The sequence below is a fragment of the Nannospalax galili genome, unplaced genomic scaffold (assembly GCF_000622305.1).
Source record: "Nannospalax galili isolate Female #2095 unplaced genomic scaffold, S.galili_v1.0 scaffold290, whole genome shotgun sequence".
Classification (NCBI taxonomy): Eukaryota; Metazoa; Chordata; class Mammalia; order Rodentia; family Spalacidae; genus Nannospalax; species Nannospalax galili.
The window spans coordinates 6,798,023-6,817,043 of NW_008331486.1; the positions used below are offsets into that span (position 1 = coordinate 6,798,023).

A 19,021-nucleotide genomic window follows, 5' to 3' on the forward strand; every position below is an offset into this window, starting at 1 on the left:
GGTTACATAGGGGCCTCTCTGGTCTGGGCCTCCAGTGCCCACACCTACCTCTGCATCTAGGGACAGCTTCTCAGTCACCCCGTCACCTCACCATTTTCTTGAGGCGCCTGCTTCCTGACCTGTGTGGTCATTAGTGTCCACCCCAGTCAGCTAGGCACTAAACCTGAGTGCTGAGCCCCAGCCTGGTCCTAGGTCTTCCCAGGCCTCCTCACTCATGCTCCTCAGTTCTCACTGTCTCCAAAGGCTTCTGGGTTTCTAGGTACTGTACACAGGGGATCCAGGTACAGGAGTCACCTTATCCATCAACACCCAGACTGGGGACGGTAGAGCCAGAGTAGGCCTCCCTCAGCAGTCCTTCTGGCCTGGTCTCAGGGGCCAGAGATGTTTCCATTCTGATTGCCTCCCCAGTGTGTGAACTGTAGGGGAATCCTCAAGCTCAATGCACTTATAGAACAATGCAGAAGGACTGAAAGCCCTGCAGGACCCCGCAGCGAACAGAGCCCTGGCTTATCGCTGGCCGCCTCCTAGGCCAACAGCTGCCACAAACACAAGCCTCTGGTGCCCTCTGGTGGCTACATGTGGCATAGCGCAGCAGGTGGCCACTCCCTAGGAGCGTGCTGGCTGGTCTGAGATGGTCCAGGTTTGCCTGAACTCTAGGAGCTGCCTAGGACCACAACCTGATCCAGCCACTTGTTCTATCAGCCTGAATGCCGCTCAGCTTATCCTGCACTAAACCGCTGAGTCCTCTGGACAGACGTTCATTCCAGGGCAGCGGGACTGGCTCAGGAGCTTTTATTCCACACTGGTATTTGTTCTCAGTGACCTTCACCTGGCCCCACCCCATGCTGTGTACTCTCAGAATTCTGCTCCTGTCCCTGGAGCTGGGTCGTATTTTCCACCCCACTGATAGATGAGGAAGCAGAGAATCACGGGAGAAAGCTGTACAATGTGGACGCTGTGGCACTTGTCTTAGCCTAGCACCCGGCTCTGACCTCTCAGCTCTCTTCTGCCTATACAACCACACCCCTCTTGTGGAAGGTGGCACACAGGGCCCATGCAGATAGCCTGGATGCCCACCTCGCCTCACCAGGTCAAGTAGCATCCTATCATAGAACTCTAGGGTCATATGCAAGGACTGCTGAGCAGTCTACCCTTCTCCACTTCTGCCCAGTATGGTGATTTGCCAAAGTCCCTTAGTGGGGGCATTGCCGGACACTCCAGTGCTGCCTGGGACCCTCTCACGATACCTAATCAACTGCTCTTAGGATGTAACTAAGCCCCTGAATGTGGTCTCAGCTGGGCTCAGTCACTGCTGATTTTCCAGTCACTTTGCACTTCAAGATGAGCCACTGTCAAGGCCTCTTGTCTCTGGGCCTTCACACAGCTGTTCCTTCTGTCCTGTACACTTTTCCCAGGCCCTTTGACTCATCTTCCAATGCTCATACCCTGATGGAAGACATCATGAAGATACAGGAAGCAGTCCCCTCCTGATTCCCTACCTGTGACCCTCAGTTGCTTTACCAGGTGTCTTTCTCCCTTCCCTTAGTCCTGGGGGCAATAGCCTAGAAGAAGGATGCAACACTGTGTCTGTGCCCAGCAGGCTTCCTACCCTTGATACACCCAGCACTAGCCAGCTGAACAGGCACCCAAGCCAATGAGGGAGTGGCCAAGCTTCCACACATGCCCAGTGCCATCCTGATGGTTGGCTGTTTTGGGGGCCACCCCCAGGTCAGCTCCCCTCATCACAGCCTTAGCTACATGTCTCCTGTGCCCTCCCCAGCCCGAGCCCAGGGCCAGCAAGGCAGTGAGCTTCCCATCACTGGGGGAATGTCATAGCCTGCAGGGGGCAGTGGGGGGGCTGGTTCAGCTGCTATGTACTATCCTAGGCCACTGATATAGGGTCAGTAAGCTTGAGAGTTCATGACTTGGGATTCATCAGCTAGGAATCCTGATTCTTGAGCATTGCCACCTGGGGACTGGTGCTGAGAATGGGCCTGCCTGTCCCCACAGGGTCCTCTTCACAGGCAGAGGTGCTCCTCAAAAAGTCAGGACTGGGGCTGGAGAGATGGCTCAGCAAAGAGCACTGGCTGCTCTTGCACAGAACCTGGGTTCAGTTCCCAGCACTCACATGGCAGCTAACAAACCTGTAACTCCAGTTTCAGGGGATCTGACGCCCTCTTCTGGCCTCCAAGGGCACTGCACGGCATGAGTACACATATCCATACAGACATAATACTCAAATCCATAAAATAAAAATAAATAAATCTTCATAACAAACAAAAAGTCAGGTGCCAGGCCTAATCCCCAGGTGCCCTGATTTAGTCTTCACAGAGGTAATGGAGTTACAATGAGGTTGTTAGGGAAGCCCTAACCTAGTAGCCACTCTGCTTATGAAAAGGAGACAGAGGAGGACAAGCCGACAGGAGACAGGAACACCACTGAAGCCTCTATGAGCCAGAGAACGAGTCTGAGGCTGCCGGAGCACCGTCCTTCCCCTGGCCTTCAGAGGGAGCAGGTTACACTGAGAACTTGGAGTCCCGGCCTTCAGAACCCTGCTCTCCAACTCCTTCTAGCCCTTTCTGTTATGTCCCATGGTGACATATACTGTGACTTTATCTAGGGCTGATATGTCCAAAACTTGTGACAGATCTGCCAAGAGGGTGACGAGGCTCCCAGTGCAGGCCTGAACACAGGCAGACAGAACTCGCAGCACTCAGACCATAGGGACCACCATGGCTCTCTGGCGGCCCAACTCTTCCTTCTGGCCAGCTCTGTGATCCTCAGCAGCCTTCCCCTCCCTCTCCATCCACCAGCTCTATGCATCCTCTCTTGCCTTACCTTTCCTGTGGCACCGTGAGACACATACTTGGCCCCCTCACGCTGGGCAATTTCCACCTGTTTGCGGGCGATGCAGGGCCTGGCGAGAGAGGTACCCAAGAGGTAGCGGTCCTCATAGAGTGCACTGGACTGGACAGCAGGCCAGATGAACTCCTCCACAAACTCCTTGCTCACATCCTCTATGAACACCTACAGGAAGAAGGGAACACCTATGTGAGAGGGAATTTGGCAAAGATGGGGGTCCATCATGAATACCAACCCCTATGGGCATCAGGTGGCCCCAGCACTAGTTATTGGAGATCACAACAGGCCATACCCTACCTTTCCTTCTGAAGCTGTAGTGGACATCACTAATCAATCCCAGCCAACCACACTGTTGGTGTCCCTTCTGCCGCCACAGCAGACATTACTAATCAACCAATCATCTGGCAAATCTCAACAAGATGAAACTCTGGTGTGCCCTAAGATCTGGAGCAGTAGTTCTCAACCAGGGTAGACTTCTTCCCCAGGGGGCACTTGGTGGTATATGGAGGTATTTTTGGTTTTTACAATTGCTCAGCTAGGGGTAGGAAAGAGTGTGACATGCAATGGAGCCGGGATGACTGAGGAACATACTAAACACAGACCAGTCATGAGTGAGCAGAGCCAAAATGGACACCCCCACCCCCGGCTTGAGGAATGAAGACTCTTCCAAGAAGACCAGTGAGCATGCATTGCATCATAATGAGATGGTATTGCTGTTTTCACTAAAGCGATATTCACACGGGAGACACACTAGCAGCGATCAGTAAATCCTGACGTTCTACACAAACAAATCCACACACAGGAGTGCAGAGGACGTTGGGACCAAAAGGACTAAGCATGGCTCCTCGAGTGAGGGGCTCCATGCACAAAGCCCTGCTTGGGCACTGGCCTAAAGCAGACCCTGTCTGCCTAGGACAGCATCAGTCAGCCCCACCCACTTCCATCACCTCTTCTCTCCCCTACTGGACTTCAGTTATACCACCCAAAGGGAGAGTCTTATTCCAGGCTGTGTTCAGAGGCTAACAGGAGCCTGTGACTCTCGATCCGTGTGCATTCCTTCTGACCTGTTCATGGAACCCTGTAGTGCCAGGAGATTCTGCAGAAGTGTCCTGCAGAGGGATCAGTCCTGACCAGGCAGGTGGGCTGGTGGCCTTTCCTACCACCTCTGTGGTGTCTCCTAGCAGCACCAAGAGGACATGTAAGTGGAGCCACCTGGGCTTCACCCTGCGGATCAGCTTGCACCCACCATGAGTCTGTCTGACACAGGTCAGAGGCACTGAGCTCAGTTCAAGATTCCTGAGTCTGTTAAAGGGATTAAAGGATGGGTAGCTGGACAGAGGGTGAAAGAGGGGTGGGCAGGTAGATGAATGATGGACAGATGGCTGGATGGGTAGATGGATAGGTGGATGGATAAGAGAGCAGAGAGAGGGCTGGAGAGATGGCTCAGCGCTTACGAGCACTGACTGATTTTGCAGAGGACCCAAGTTCAATTCCCAGCACCCACATGGTGACTAACAACCATCCGTAACTCCAGGTCCAGGGGAGTTTGATGCCTTCTTCTAACCTCCTTGGATATTGCAGGACATGGGTGCACTTACATACAGGCAGGCAATACATTTATATACATAAAAAATAAAATAAAATAATTTAAAAAGAGGACAGAGTGCTAAAGGGAGAAGGGCAGATAGATGACTGGGTGGATGATGGGTAGATGAATGGGGAATGCACAGTTGGATGAGCAGATGATCAATGGATAGATAGGAAGGAAGGTGGATAGATGGAAGGTGGATGGATGGATGGATGGATAGGTAGATGAATAGATGGATGGGTGGGGAATGGGCACATGGATAGTGAGCTAGGAGGTGGATACGTATATGAGTGGACAATGGGTAGATGGATGGGCAAGTAGGTAGGTGAATAGGCATAGGGATAAGAGGATGGGGGTAGGTGTATAGGTGGATGGGTGGAGGGATGCGGTAGGTAGATAGGTGGATAAATGGATGGGTGGGTGGGTAGGTGGATGATAAGTGGCTGAATGGGTGGGCAGAGGGGTGGATAGGTGGGTAGGTGGGTAAGTAGAGGGATGGGTAGGTAGATAGGTAGATAGATGGTTAGGTAGGGAGGTAGCTAGGTGAATGAGTGGATGATGGGTGGAGGGATGGGTAGGTGGATAAGCAAATAGGTGGGTGGATGGGTGGGTAGGTGGATGAGTGAAGGGATAGTTAGGTAAGTGGATTGGTGGATGGGTAGATGAGGGGAGGGATGGGTAGGTAGGTAGGAGGTATTCATATTTATGGCAGAAAGCAGTACTTTTTTTTTTTGAGACAGGTCTCACTATGTAGCCCTGGCTGGCCTGGAAATCCCTACGTAGATCAGGTTGACCTCAAACGCAGAGATCTACCTGCCTCTGCCTGTGCCAGGATTAAAGGCAAACACTACTGTACCTGGCTCTCCAAAACAGCACATTTGATCTTCCCCTGCTTCAGGGGAAGTGGAAGGGAACTGGGACAGGAGCCCTGCTGCCCTCCCTGCCGCCACCCCACCTCTACCCCAAACCCTGCCCCGCATGTACCTTTTTGGCCCCGAGCTTCAGTGCCTTCTTCCTAGCTTCTTCAAAGTCTTCCTTCTGGCCGATGTTGGCCTGAGGAGCAGAAACAGAGGCCAGTGAGCTCAGAGGTAGAGAGGAGGGTGGGAGAGGACCGGCAGGCCCCTAGGTTAGCGGGGCCAGGCACCACCCTACATGGCTGCCCTCACATGGAGGTGGCTCCCTAAGATAGCGAGGAAGGAAAGGGCTGAGCGTGGGCCCTGAGAGGCTGAGGCGCTGCAGCAACTCGGGCTTGGAGCTGCCTGGCCAGGTGTGCAGGGCTCTGGCTTTCCTGGGCTGACTGATGGAGCACACAGCTGTGTCCTGTTATTACCTGCAGGCACAGGTGTAAGACTTCCCAGGAGCTTATGCAATGCCTGGCTGCAGGCGTTGCTGGCCCTGGGAAGGAACCCATCCATCCTAAGCACCCCGGTGAGCTTCGGGGCCTGACTCAGAGGTCCCCAGCCTGTGTAGACAAGGGCATTTTCTACCTTAGGACTCAGGCCTGTTGCTCAGGTGCCCACCTGAACATTTGTATTCCGCACTCAAGCCCTGGGTCTGCCCAGAGTCCAGCTGTATGTGCTGGCCTGAGGCTACATCAACTTGCAGATCTGCCAGGTGGCAACTCTGGGGTCCATAGGGCTAGGGTGGCCCCATCTGACATACACACTGGGGCTCTTCATGTCCCGTCTACCATGGGCTGCCATTTGACACTGAGCAAAGTGCCACTCCTACCTCAACCTCATTCTTCCTGTCCTGCATAACAGGGGACAGGGTCAGCTGGCCACACACACACACACCCACCCACACACACACACACACCCACCCACACACACACACACACCCACCCACACACACACACACACACACACACACACACACACTCGCCCCTGCTGGTTGAGGCTAACTTCTGTCTGTCCATGGCAGCAGCCTTGCTTCCTCTGAGAACAGACATTCTTTGGTGTAAGGGACCCTTTCCCCAGGGGCGGAGGGAGTGAAATTTGTCTCCTGCTCACTATGACAGGAGTGAGACCCCCCAAGATGCAGCCATAGAGGAATGCATGGTGGGCTTGATACCAGCCAATGGGAGGTGCCTTGGGCTCTGCTGCCAATCTCTAGGGCAAGCCCTTCTTTCTCTGAGAAAGCTGGCTATGATTGTGCCTACTTTGGAGAGGCCAAGAATGAAGCCAAGTAAAGTCAGAGATAGATCTGGATAGACAAGCACCCGGATCCCGCCTAGCCTGAAGCCTTCCTATTTCTGGACGTCTTGGCTACGAGAGTCAAGAACTGCTCTTTGAGTTCTGTTTTGTTCTTTTGCCTTGAGCTGCTTTAAGTTACATTTCTAGAATTTACAATTTAGAGTCTTTGCCAAGGATTCAGAAGTTGTATTGAGGTTCATCAGAAGAGAAGCAGCTTGATTAAGGATGTCTGTGACAGACCCTGAATGGGGCAGTGGCACCATGCCTAACCTCTCACCGATAACCTATTTACCCTCCTGGAACTAAGAGCTCTGAGTTCTACAATCTTCCCTGAATCATTAGAGGCTGATGGGAGGGAGGCTCAGCAGAGAAGGGAGTATTGTGTGCCATGTCCAAGCCCAAGGACACTTTTTGGGTGGGGCTGGTCCAGTGGCAGTTAAGGTCCTGCCTATGCCCCCATATCCTTGTCTGAGACGGGGAGGAAGTGAGAGGAAGAAGAAGGTGTCACAGTGCAGGCTAGTCCTGCAAGGCTCCAGCCCTTACGGGGGGAGGCCTTAGACAGCCTTATCCTCTGGACATACATGCCTACCTACCTACTCATCCATCCACCCATCCATCTATCCACCTACCTGTCCATTCATCCACCCATCCTTTCACCTGTCCACCTACCTTCCTGTTCATTCATCTACCCATCATTCATATATCATTCATCTATCATCTATCTGTCCTCCTGAGAGCCAGCTTTCTCTGGTTCTGACAAAGAACAATAAACAGAATCAGCCCAGCAAGCAAGAGGCTATTTTCCCAGTTCTGGCTCAGGATGGTTGTAGAGAGGGGTTGGCATAGGGTTAGTGAGCTGGCATGTAGGTGGCTGGGACAGAGAGCAGCAAAGGGCGGGTTGGAGGGGCAGTGGGACCCACAGGCACCCCAAGGGCCTCCTTACCAGGTAGGCAATGACATCATAGCCTTGCTCCTTCAGCCATACCAGGATACAGGAAGTGTCAAGGCCACCACTGTAGGCCAGAACCACGGACCCCTTGCTGGACATCTCGTCTGGAGAGAGGTAGAATGTGTCACGGGACAGACCAGTCCTGCACAGCTCCCGTCTGGCTCCAACCCCATCCAGGGGAGGCCTTGGGCAGCCTTATTCTCTGGACGATACACTATGGGAAGGTTGGGAACACAATGTCCACCTTCCTGCATGCATCCCTCCCAGAGGACGCTGACCCTGACCTGCCCCCTCTGCACATGTTGCAAACAGAGCCCTGAAAGTGCTGACAGCAAGGATTGGAGCTGGGGGTGGGGAGGGAGGTCTTAGAGCAAATCCCTACCAGCTTGAATGGGCATCCAAGGCTGAGTGGCTGGACTGAGGCCATCGTCTGAGGGATGTGAGCAGTGGAGGTGGGAGAGGGGCCTGTGCTCAGAGCCTCAGGCAGCTGACCCATCCCCTTCAGAACTGTTCCTTCCCAAGCAGGACATGCCAGGCAGGGCCCTGGGGGTCTTGTGTGCCTCACCCTGGACCTCCACCAGGACCCTGTGAAACAGGTGCTGCCATCCTCACTGGGGAGTTGGACAGTGGGGCTGGGGAGGGGGGCCAGTGGTCAAGGTCACAGAACAAATAGCTCAAAATCAAAATGTCTAGCTTTTAAGCCAGGCATAGTGGCACACACCTTTATTCCCAGCACTCGGGAGGCAGAGGAGGTGGAACTCTGTGAGTTCAAGTCCAGCCTGGTCTACATAGTGAGTTCCAGGCCAGCTGGGGCTACAGGGAGACTCTGTCTCAAAAGGACCAAAAAAAAAATCTAGTTCTGGAACTTGGCTTCTTACCCAGCAGGCAATGCTGCCACTAATCTGTGTATGGTCCAGGAGACCACAGGCCAGGACACTTGGCCCCAGGTTCCTCTCCCACCCAGAGCACACCTACCTTTCTTCACTCACTAGAATTTGAGGTACCCTACTATGCTGTTTGAGTACCTCTGAGAGAGGGGATCTGAGACAGCCCCAGCACCTCTGTTAATTCAACTCTGTAAGGACTTGGGACAGATTCTCTTGCATGCAGGTGGAGAAACTGAGGCCCAAAGAGGGAAGGAGGCAGGAGAGGCAGAATGCCTCCCTGTGGTCTGGGGGTCCTTCCCAGGAGCTATGGATGACAAACCTGTCCCTTGGCAGTGGGGACTAGCATGCCACCTCAACATAATCCCATTCCTCAGCTGATAGAACCTTGCAGAAGGCACTGTGCTTATCATCTGTCCCCTTGTCCTTGTGGCTGTTTCTCCTGCCCAGAGTGCTCCCTCTGAACCCCCAGGCTGCATTCCAGCATGCCCTTGCATGCCCCAGCAGTTTTCATGTGGCCCTGAGGATAGGTGCTATCATTGTGCCCACACAGTAGAAGAGGAAACTGCCCAGGCTACTATGATAGGTTAGTAGGGAGCAGGGTCAGATTTGGACTCAGGCTCCAGTGTCTCAAATTTCCACTAGGGCAGAGTGAGCTGGGGCCATTATTAGTCATCATACGGACAGTCTTTCACATACCTGTGGGATGCTGCGGGCTCACCAGACTGCCATCACTACCACGAAGGCTGGTGTGCCTTGGGAACTGTTCCTGGGCCCCAGTGGCTTTCCCAGGCCACCCAGACCCATGCTTCAGGGCCTGATCCTATCTGCAGGTGAACTTTGGAGTTCAAGCACAAGACTATGCAGTCCCAGACACATCCTCCAGGCCTACTCACCAGTCAGCCCCGGGAGGTCTCACAGGCCTCATTGCCCTTTGGACTTAGGAGGTGAACACCTTAGAAACAGTGTGGTTGGGGCACGGGTTGGTTTCCATGCCCGAAGTCTCTACCCCGCAGCACCTCCCAGGCCCATCCCCAGTCAGCTGCCCTGGATCTGGGCTGCTAGTGACTCAGCAGGCCCTGACCCCGGAGCCAGCAGATGGTGCCCATGGCAACTGCAGCCAGGCAACTGGCATGGATGATGGAGAGGAGAAAGAAAAGGCAGGAAGGACCAAGGTGGCTAGTACCTAGGATTGCAGGTACTGGTTCCTGGTATCTGGGTCTCTCTTTGCAGGTATGGGTTCCTGGAGTCCGGAGTCAGTCTTCCCTGCTGGGTGAACCACTCTGTAAAAGCAAATGCATTCAGCTACCTACCGTGGCTGTCTTGAATGATGCTGGGATCCTGAATCTGGCTCCTGTGCCCCCCTCCCCAGTCCCTTGTGAGCAGCTGGACTGAACCAGGAGACATGGTAACCTTGGGGCCTCAGAAGCACCTGTCTCTAGGTCTGGCTCTGGAGCAGCAGCACTAGGGGCATGTACTCCCGGCCACATGCCTATGTGTGATGGGGCTACATATCCTGCTACATATTTTAACAGCTCTACTGATGTGAAACTGACATGTAATAAATAACATATATGTTATTTTATTATTGTCATTATGGTGCTGGGAATGGAATCCAGGGCCTTGTGTCTGCTAAGGATGAGCTCTATCACTGAGCTGCATCCCAGCCCCTTGCTGTGTGTATCTAAATCACCCTGTTTGGCAAGTTTTGTGGAAAAATCATCATCATACTCCACATAATAAACACATGGGCTGAGGCGATGGCTCAGTTGGTAAAGTGCCTGCTTCACAAGCATGACAACCTGAGTTCAGAGCCCTGGCACCCACATGAAAAGGGTGTGATCCCAAACTGTAATCCCAGCTCTGAGGTGATGGAGTCCCACAGATCCCTGGACCTCACTGGCTAGCCAGACTGAGTCTGTGAGCTTCAGTTTCAGCGAGAGACCAAGTCTTAAGAAATAAGAGGGAAAGGGGCTAGAGAGATGCTCAGCAGTTAAGAGCACTGACTGCTCTTGCAGAGGACCTGGGTTTGATTCCCAGCACACACATGGTGGCTACAAACTGTCCTTAACTCCAGTTCTAGGGGAATCCAATGCCTTCTTCTGACCTCTACAGGCATTGCACAACACGGGTGCACTTACACACATGCGGGCAGTACATTCACACACATAAAATAAAAATAATAAATAAAATACTTTTAAGAAAGAAATAAGAAGGAAAGTGATTAAGGACATATGGTTTACACACACACACACGCACATGCACACACATACACACACAGAAACTGGCACATCAGACTGTATGGAACTCTACACACACACACACACACATACACACACATATACACACACATACACACACAGACTGGCACATCAGACTGTATGGAACTCTACACACACATACCCACATTCACACACATACACACACACACAGACTGGCACATCAGATTGTATGGAACTCTACACACACACATACACGCACACAAATACACATACATAAACACATACACACAGAGACTGGCACACCAGACTGTATGGAACTCTACACACACACACACACACACACACACACGCACACACATACACACACACAGACTGGCACATCAGATTGTATGGAACTCTACACACACACATACACACACACACATACACATACATAAACACATACACACAGAGACTGGCACACCAGACTGTATGGAACTCTACACACACACACACACACACACACACACACGCACACACATACACACACACAGACTGGCACATCAGACTGTATGGAACTCTACACACACACACCCCAGATACCAAACATCCATTGTATGTGGAGCATTCCATTAGAGGTTAGCCCCATTTAGACAGGGAAACTGAGACTCGGGCTATACTTGCCAAGGCTTTGTCTGGCTTGGAAGCAGCAGGGACAGGCCCCCTCTCTCTGGGAGGTTCCAGAAGGAAAGAGCTGGGCAAGGGGTGGTCAGAGAATACTCAGACATCCTGGGGTGTTGGAGGGATGGATGCTGCCCCCAGATTCACCCGGCTCTTAGAGATGCCCTGCTTCTTCCCAGCCCCTTCTAAAGAGGGATGGGGGTGCTTCATAGAGACAGATCAAATGCCTGCATCTGCCCTGTCCTGCCTTGCCTCTGTGGTCCCATGGTGCCTCTCCTCTGAATTCTAATCTGCCCCTTCCACCAACTATGAGCTCTGTAGATCAGGGATCACCTCCCAGTGCACATGGCAGGATTTAGCACATTAATGCAGGTTCCACTTTTCCAAGGTCAGCTTCTTGTTGCAAAGAGGACTGGGATCCCCTAAAGTATGGGCTTCTACATAAGCCCTCACCCAGAAACTGGGTCCCACCTACTAACTCCTGCCAGCCTGGGTCAGAGTAGGCTCTGGGACTCTGATCTCAAGTTGAACAATGTGAGGAGGTGTGTGCGGGCAAAACTGTGTGTCTGGAAGCACATATGCAGACCTATAATGTGTGTGCCTGCGTGGGTGTGTACCTGTGAGCACCCAGGATTGTGCACCTACTAATGCACAAGTGATTAGCCAAGTGGACGTGCTGGGGAAATTGCACACTGGGACAGTAATGGTGCTCCTAGTGAAGCATTCTCTTCCAGGCCACCAAGGTCCCGAGGCTGTGTGAGGAGGCTGCTGCTGCAAAGGTTAAATGAAGCGGCAGCCTTGACTTGGGGAGGGAGAGAAGCAAGGTCAGCTACAATGCAGGGTGTTCTCTGCAGGTGGATAACTTGGTTTGCTTTAGTGCTCCAAGCAGGGCTGCACATCTGCCAAATGGGCTGAGAACGTCCCGTCCCCCACATTGGAATGCTGGGATCACAGCCCAAGTACGGACCCCCCTAAATGTCCCATACCACTGTTGTGGGTAACCTCAGCATGCTCCTGGCTCTCTGGGCCTCAGTTTCTCCATCTGTACAACCTCAAAGTCCCTTTCCGGGGACTTTGCTTTCCCAGAGGAGGCAGTCTGGCAGACTCTGGCTGAACTCCAGAAGGGCCCAGGGCACACTTTCCCAACTCCCAGGCTCTCAAGGCCAGTGCAGACAGCCCTTGCCATGACAGACACCTGTGAGAGGAACACCACATGTCAAGTTGCCTGCCAGCTCGTGTTAGTTGGCAAGTAAGGGGGCAGTGTCTGTGGCCTCAGCCAGAACCACCTGGCTGGCACCCAGGGAACACATGCCAGGCCAGCCAGAGCACTCCTCAGCACCAAGGAAAACTCTTGTGGTGCTAAAATGTCAGAGCCAAAGTAACAGGAGTAGAGGCTATGTCCAGTCACATGCTTGGCATCTCTAGGTACAGACTACCACTGCCACGTGTTTGATGGGGAGCCAGACGGATGCGCCCAGCTCACAGGCTTCAAGCCCAGGCTGACTAAAGCCTGCCCTCTACTCCACAGTTCCTAGGAAGCCTGGGCTTTTTCCCTTTCCACCCTGAGGCCTGGTAGCCAGGGGACCTATTTCTCCATATGCCCTGTGGACAGCAGTTTGCGACTTTTGGACTGCTCCTTCAACCCCCTCTCCTAACATGCTAGTTAAGCTCAACTTAGTTTGTCATTAATTTTCTCTTAAAACCCTAACTCTACCTGGGCCAGACGATTCCCCTCCAGATTATTATAAGATTTCAACTCCTAACCTAGACTGTCCCACTTGTGTCTGATAAAGCTAGGCCGCAATTCAAATACCGACCAGCAGGGGGTGCAGTGTCCTACAAGCTCCAACCTGTTTTCATTTGACAGACTAGCGTTCCTTTAGAAAAGTTTGGTTTCTAATCTTCATGCCTCAAGACATATCAACTAGGGAGACTAAGAAGGTCTTCATCTCTGGTGAGAGACATTCAAACCCTTAGCTAGTGTAACTGTCCGGGGCAAGAGCAAAGATATTCTAAAGACAGGCGCTTGTGCCCCCAACCCCTTTACCTCTCAGACTATTCAAACAATGAACCCCAAGGATTTGGAATTTCCCCAGGAATCTCAAGCTGAGGGAAGGGAAGGGAAGGGCTGGAGCCCTGGTGCCAGCCAGAGGAGGATGAGATTTCACCCAGTTCTGACCAGTTAGATATAAGCTAAGATGACCAAAGTAGGAGGAGCCACACTTGTCGCAACCAGGACTGCTGTTTGCCTTCTGTTTAAACCCTAAACCTCATGTCAGGACCCCAAATATGGACTTGAGAAGGTCACTGGACTTGTTCCTTTTCCCAGTGTGGCCACACTGAATAAATCTTTCTCTGCTTCTCACTATTGCTTCTTTATTGGCTGACTGGGGACAGGTGGCTGAGCCAGGGTCAAGGCTCTGTTCCTAACAACTACAGTAACACAAGGAAGACTTCCTAATGGAGGAAAGAAGAGCCCATTGATTGATTGATTGATTCATTCATTCATTCATTCATTCATTCATTCATACATTCTGTCAACATAACATGCCTCTGGGTGCCAGGCCTTCCCCAAGTCTGCGAAGGAACCTGCCCGGCAGGAGAGAGGAAGGGAGCCAGGTTTTGGAAGATCAACTTTACCCAAAGTCTTCAGCAAAAATCAGTGCCTCAGACCCTGAATTCCAAAAAGGTGCCTCTTTCCACCAGGGTGCCCAGAGGCAAAGCACTCAATTCAGAGGCTGTGTGTTTAAAGTTCAGGGAAGGCATCTGGCTAGCTTCTGTGCACCCAGGCCGGAGTGGGGGAGATAGGCTAGGCTAGACCATGAGAAAATGCTGGTACAGCTGAGGTGCCTGGCTTCACAAGCCCAGAGCAGGCAGGCAGTTGGTGGGGGCATGTGTACTCGAGGGTGCTAAGACTTGTGGGCTTCCAGTTCTGTTTCACCCGCTGCTTGGCCTCTGTACCTCTAGAGGCAGGGGCGGGCAGGAATCGCCACTCTGGTACTGGGCCCACCCGTACTGGATGGAGCCAGAATTCCTTGGGCAGCACCCACCCCCCTCCCCGCAAGTTCCCCAGCCCTGGCTGGATTGTGGTGGGAGACCTTATGGAAAGGGGAAGGGGGGAATTTGGACAGGTAACTCCAGTTCTGGCCAGCCCAGCCCAGCTAGTTCTTAGCTCCTCCAGCAGACCTGTCCCAGAGGGCTGAGACCCCGTCCTTCCAGTTCTGAATTTCAGACCCAGTGAGCAAGTGAGCAGATCCAGGCTCAACAGTTCGTTGAACCCTTGGACAGCCTGTGTTCTGAGTCCTAACAAACCTGGGCAGCCCAACATGAGGGAGCTACTGGAACCCAGAGCTGGAAAGTGGGAGGCTGACATAAGGTCTTACCTGCTCACTGTCACTGGCCAGGTGTGGAACTGCAAAGGGAGGGATCAAAGCCAGGACTTTCCTGGTCTACCCCAGGGAAAATGCAGGTCTGCTCTTGCCCTGGCTGACAGCCCCATTTCACGGGGGGAACACTGGGGGAGCAGTTGGTCCTCCTGGAGGAGAGACGATTTTTATCCATTTCAAGTGATCCTGCCTCCCTGGAAAGGGGCCCAAGGCAGTAACAACTCAGAGACGGACATTTCCTGCAGAGGGGCCCCTCCCACAGAGGCAGCCAGCTCCGGCGGGCAGGAAACCTGGCTGGGAGGAGTCCCACCTAGAGAGAGAGAGCTTACAGCACCCTTCCCGGAAGGGAGACCGACCAGTTACGGCCAAGGGCCTGGGCCAGGTAGTCAGGACCCGGTGGCCACTTGCACTCGGTACACTGGGACTCCGGGGAAAACCATAGCCTAAGCCCCAAGCGCGCAAGGGGACGCAGCAGACTGAACCTCTGACCTCACTTTGAGGTTTGGGGTTCAGATGGTGAGAAGGGTTCAGGTAGGAGCGGGAGAGAGGGAATCGGACCCCCCCCCCAAACCCTCCAGACTACTGAAGGTTTCCACTTGGGGCCTTCGCAGCACACAGGTCACGGGATCATAGAAGGCCAATGCAGAACGGGCCTCGGCTCCCGGACCTGTTCCCCAGACCCTGGGACTTGTGTCCCCACAGGGTCCCCCAGACCAGAGGAACCGGGATCCGCGCTCCAGGCGTGTGCGCCACAGGAGCCGGGACCTCAAGCCTCCTTCCCTCCGCGGACTGCGTGGCCATCGTGGGGTCCGCCCTCTGCCCACCCCCGGCAGGCGGCTGAAGCGCGCGTCCCCTCTGCGTCCTCGGCTCGGATCCCTCGGGTGTTGAGTGGGGACGGAGAGGGGCCGGGGACTCCTTACCAATGCGCCCAGGCGGCGGTGGCAGGCGACGGATCAGGGCTGGGAGAGGCTCGCATCCCGGGTTATAAGCACAGGGCCCGGGGGCGGGGGGGCAGGAATCAGGGACACGTGGGGACACGCGAGCGACAGGCCCCGCCCCCGGGCCGGGCCCCCACCCGGAGCCTCTTAGAGTTCGCGGCCACCTGCGGGTGGGCGGGGCCACCGCGCCTCCCTCTAGCTCCTCCCCCTCCCCTCCCCACCTCTTCCCCTCCCTATTCGCTCCCGGATCCCGCCAGCTGCCCCCGCGCCAGCGCAGCCTCCCGGGGGCGCACGGGCGTGGGCGCTCGCCTCTTGGGTCCCCTGATCCAGGCAGGAGGGCGGGTGGCGCCTCGGAGGGCGGCAGAGGGTGGAACCCGCGAAACAAACAGGCTGATTGCATCCGTCTTGCAAGAGACTTGGCCCTTCAAAGCGCTGAAAGGAGAGAGTGGAGTGGAAGTTGCCCAGGCTCAGAGACTATATTCACTTCATTTAGTGTCTGGAGCATCCGTCCCTTTCTGCAGCCCTCAGAGGCCCCTGGCTTCCCCCCTACACTAGTCCCTGAACCAGAACCCAGAGTCCTGGGAAGGAGAAAACCTGGTGGAGCCGGGCCCAAGTTGCATCTTGCAGTCCTGTCTCCCTAACAGCCTGGCACCTGCCCAGATTGCCCTGAACTCTTAGTAAATGGTGAATCAAAGCCTGGCCGTCTGCTGACCCATCGAATGGTGAGGAAGGTTGAGGTTCACAGAGGTAAAGCCGCTTGCTTGTAAAATGAACCCAGCATCTGCCAGAAGGCTGTGTCACAGGCTTCTGGGCTTGGCCTGCGTCCCACAGCACACACAGCAGCCCCTTGATGCCATCCAAGATCTGAGGTCCATCTCAGCCCCTTAGTGACCCCCTAAGAACAGCAGCCCTGGGGCCTTCTGAAGGAAGAAGCGGGCAGACCATTTACAAACAGTCATAGCTGCAGCCCCTGGCCCTCTGACCTCCAACCCATTTTGTGGCCCATGCTGGTCAGGGGCCTGGTGAGCCAGGTGGGGCTAGATGCCCAGGGGCTACTTGAGGCATCTGTTCACTACCAGTAGGCTGTATGACAGCTGACCTGAGGGCAACAAACTAGACCAGCTCAGACCTTCCATGTCAGCAGGAGGTCAATGAAGGAGGAAACAAGGAACACACCAGCCATTTTGGGTCCATTCTCCCCCCTGCAGCCTCAGTTTCTCCTCTGTAGAGCTGGCCCAGGGCAGGTAGGGTATTTCTATTAATCCTCCTGTATTTCCATCTTCATGACTACCCTTGATGAAGTATTGTTATCTGAATTGTACAGCCAGGAACTGACACACAGAAAGTGGGTGCATCTTTCCTAAGGTTACACAGCATGTCAAGGGCATAGCAGATCTAGTGTCCAGTGGCTGAAGGGCTGGCCCACACCCTCTGCTCTAACGCAGTATTGAACTGATCTAGCGGAGGGAGGAGCTGAGAGCTCTGTTGTTAGGTCACAGGTCACAGGGACCTTTACTTCCTGCTACAGAAATGGCTCCAGCCCAGGGGACTGTCCCTTTTTTGAGGCAAAGGCACTAGGAATATGGGGAAGTGAGGTGTCTGCTCATAAGAAAAAAACAGGAGTTCCCATCACCAGCAGTTTGATGCACCAAGCACCAGGAGGCAGAGACCAAGGACAGGGGGTGGCCGGCTTCTGGAGGAGCCATGTTCTCTCTGCACCCTCCACCAGCCAAGTGGACATTCAGCCCTGCCCATCCATACTCTGAAGACCTGGGCTCTGGTGGTGCACAACTCAGAATATCCCCCCCTGGGAATGAGCTACCATGGCCTTTGACCTTCACCTTTTCCCCCTTTCCACACTGGGGTCAGGGCTCCCCCAGGATCATCTTCTAGGTAGAGATGTTGGAGAGGGCTCTAAATGCACATCAGGTAGAGAAACCGAGGTGTGGATTTGCTGTCTTGCCTTCATGCCCCTTCTGTCCTTCTGTGGCCCTCCACACTGTACGAGTCCACACTCGTACTCAGGCCATTGGAATTGCCTACTCAAATTTCACTGCTAGTTTCTCTGTTCACCTTAGTTGACTTCCAACCTTTTCTTTACCCAACAGCCAGAGAAGTCCCCAAAATACAAATCAGAATAGGTCATACACACCCTACTTAAAGGTCTTTATTAGAGCAGCAAGATAGCTCAGCTGGTAAAGGCACTTGCTGCTGAGCCCGAGGGTCAGCATTTGATCCCTGGGACCCACATGGTTGAAGGAGAGAATTGACTTCCAAAGTTGTCCTCAGACTTCCACACATGACATGCATGTAACACCCTTACCCTTTCCCCCCAAAAAAATAAATGGAAAAGAAAAAAGAAAAATATCTTTGGTAGCTTATCACCCACTCTGGATGCCAATTTCAAAGTGATTTAGCCACGTTAGGTAAGTACTTTCCTTTTCCCACAGAGTTCTGTGAGCACTTTTTCTGCAAGCTATTCATCACGAGTCTGTTTCTACACCTCTGTTCCATTCCACTGATGAATTTATCTATTGTTATGCCAATTCTATACCGTCTTGATTATTGTAGCTTTATAGAAACGTTGAAGTGGGGAAATACGGTTCGCTTAACTTTGGTCTTTTGTGACTGTTTTGGCTATTGTAAGTCCGTGGCACATCCATTCAAGTGGCAGAAATGGTATATACAAAAGCCACTTGAGCTTGGAATGAAATTCAGTTGGCAGCATGCTTGCCTAACATGTATGAAAGCCCTGGTTCCAACCTCAGCACCACATGAACCTGGCTTGATGGTGTCCTCCTGCAACCTCAGCACTTTGGAGGCAGAGACAGGAAGATCAGAAGCTCAAGGTCATCTGCAGCTACATAGTCAATTTGAGACTAGCCCAGGCTACCTGAGAACTTGTCCCTGCCCACCCACGCCACCCACCAAAAGGAAGAAAAAGCTGTTGGGATTTGTGTGTGGTGCTGGCACTCTACCAGTGCTCTACATCCACGAATCTCTATATAGAAGCCTATACAGCCACTTGGGAAAGCGGACAATATTGAGTTTTTCAATCAGTGAACATGGTGTGTCTCTCTATTTGTAATTTCTTAATTTTTCTTTGCTTCAAAATAACCCCCAAAATAGGACTGGAGAAATGGCTTGGTGGTTAAGAGCGCTGGCTGCTCTTGTAGAGGACCCTGGTTCAGTTCCCAGCACCCACATAGCACTCACAACCACCTGCAATCCCAGTTTCAAGGGATCTGATGCCCTCTTCTGTACTCCCTGGGCACAGACACACATATAGTGCACACTCATACACACATACACACACACACACACACACACACAAAAA

At 53.2% G+C, this 19,021-nt stretch overlaps 1 protein-coding gene across 2 annotated transcripts in view; it reads right to left on the reverse strand.

Moving 5' to 3' along the window:
- The window catches only part of Ass1 (argininosuccinate synthase 1), a 55,296-nt gene extending 39,527 nt beyond the window's left edge, over positions 1-15,769 (reverse strand). Inside the window, exons 1-6 of one of the 2 annotated variants that reach the window (XM_029560127.1) lie at positions 15,667-15,727; positions 14,744-14,895; positions 9,665-9,761; positions 7,589-7,698; positions 5,435-5,503; positions 2,839-3,027 (exon numbers count right to left, since the gene is read on the reverse strand). In XM_029560127.1, the coding sequence (XP_029415987.1) occupies positions 2,839-3,027; positions 5,435-5,503; positions 7,589-7,693 (363 nt within the window). In that variant the 5' untranslated portion in view covers positions 7,694-7,698; positions 9,665-9,761; positions 14,744-14,895; positions 15,667-15,727. Of the gene's footprint in view, positions 1-2,838; positions 3,028-5,434; positions 5,504-7,588; positions 7,699-9,664; positions 9,762-14,743; positions 14,896-15,666 lie in introns of both variants that reach the window. The other variant, XM_008825836.3, reaches the window with a different exon arrangement.
- Between the last annotated feature and the right edge of the window lie 3,252 nt (positions 15,770-19,021).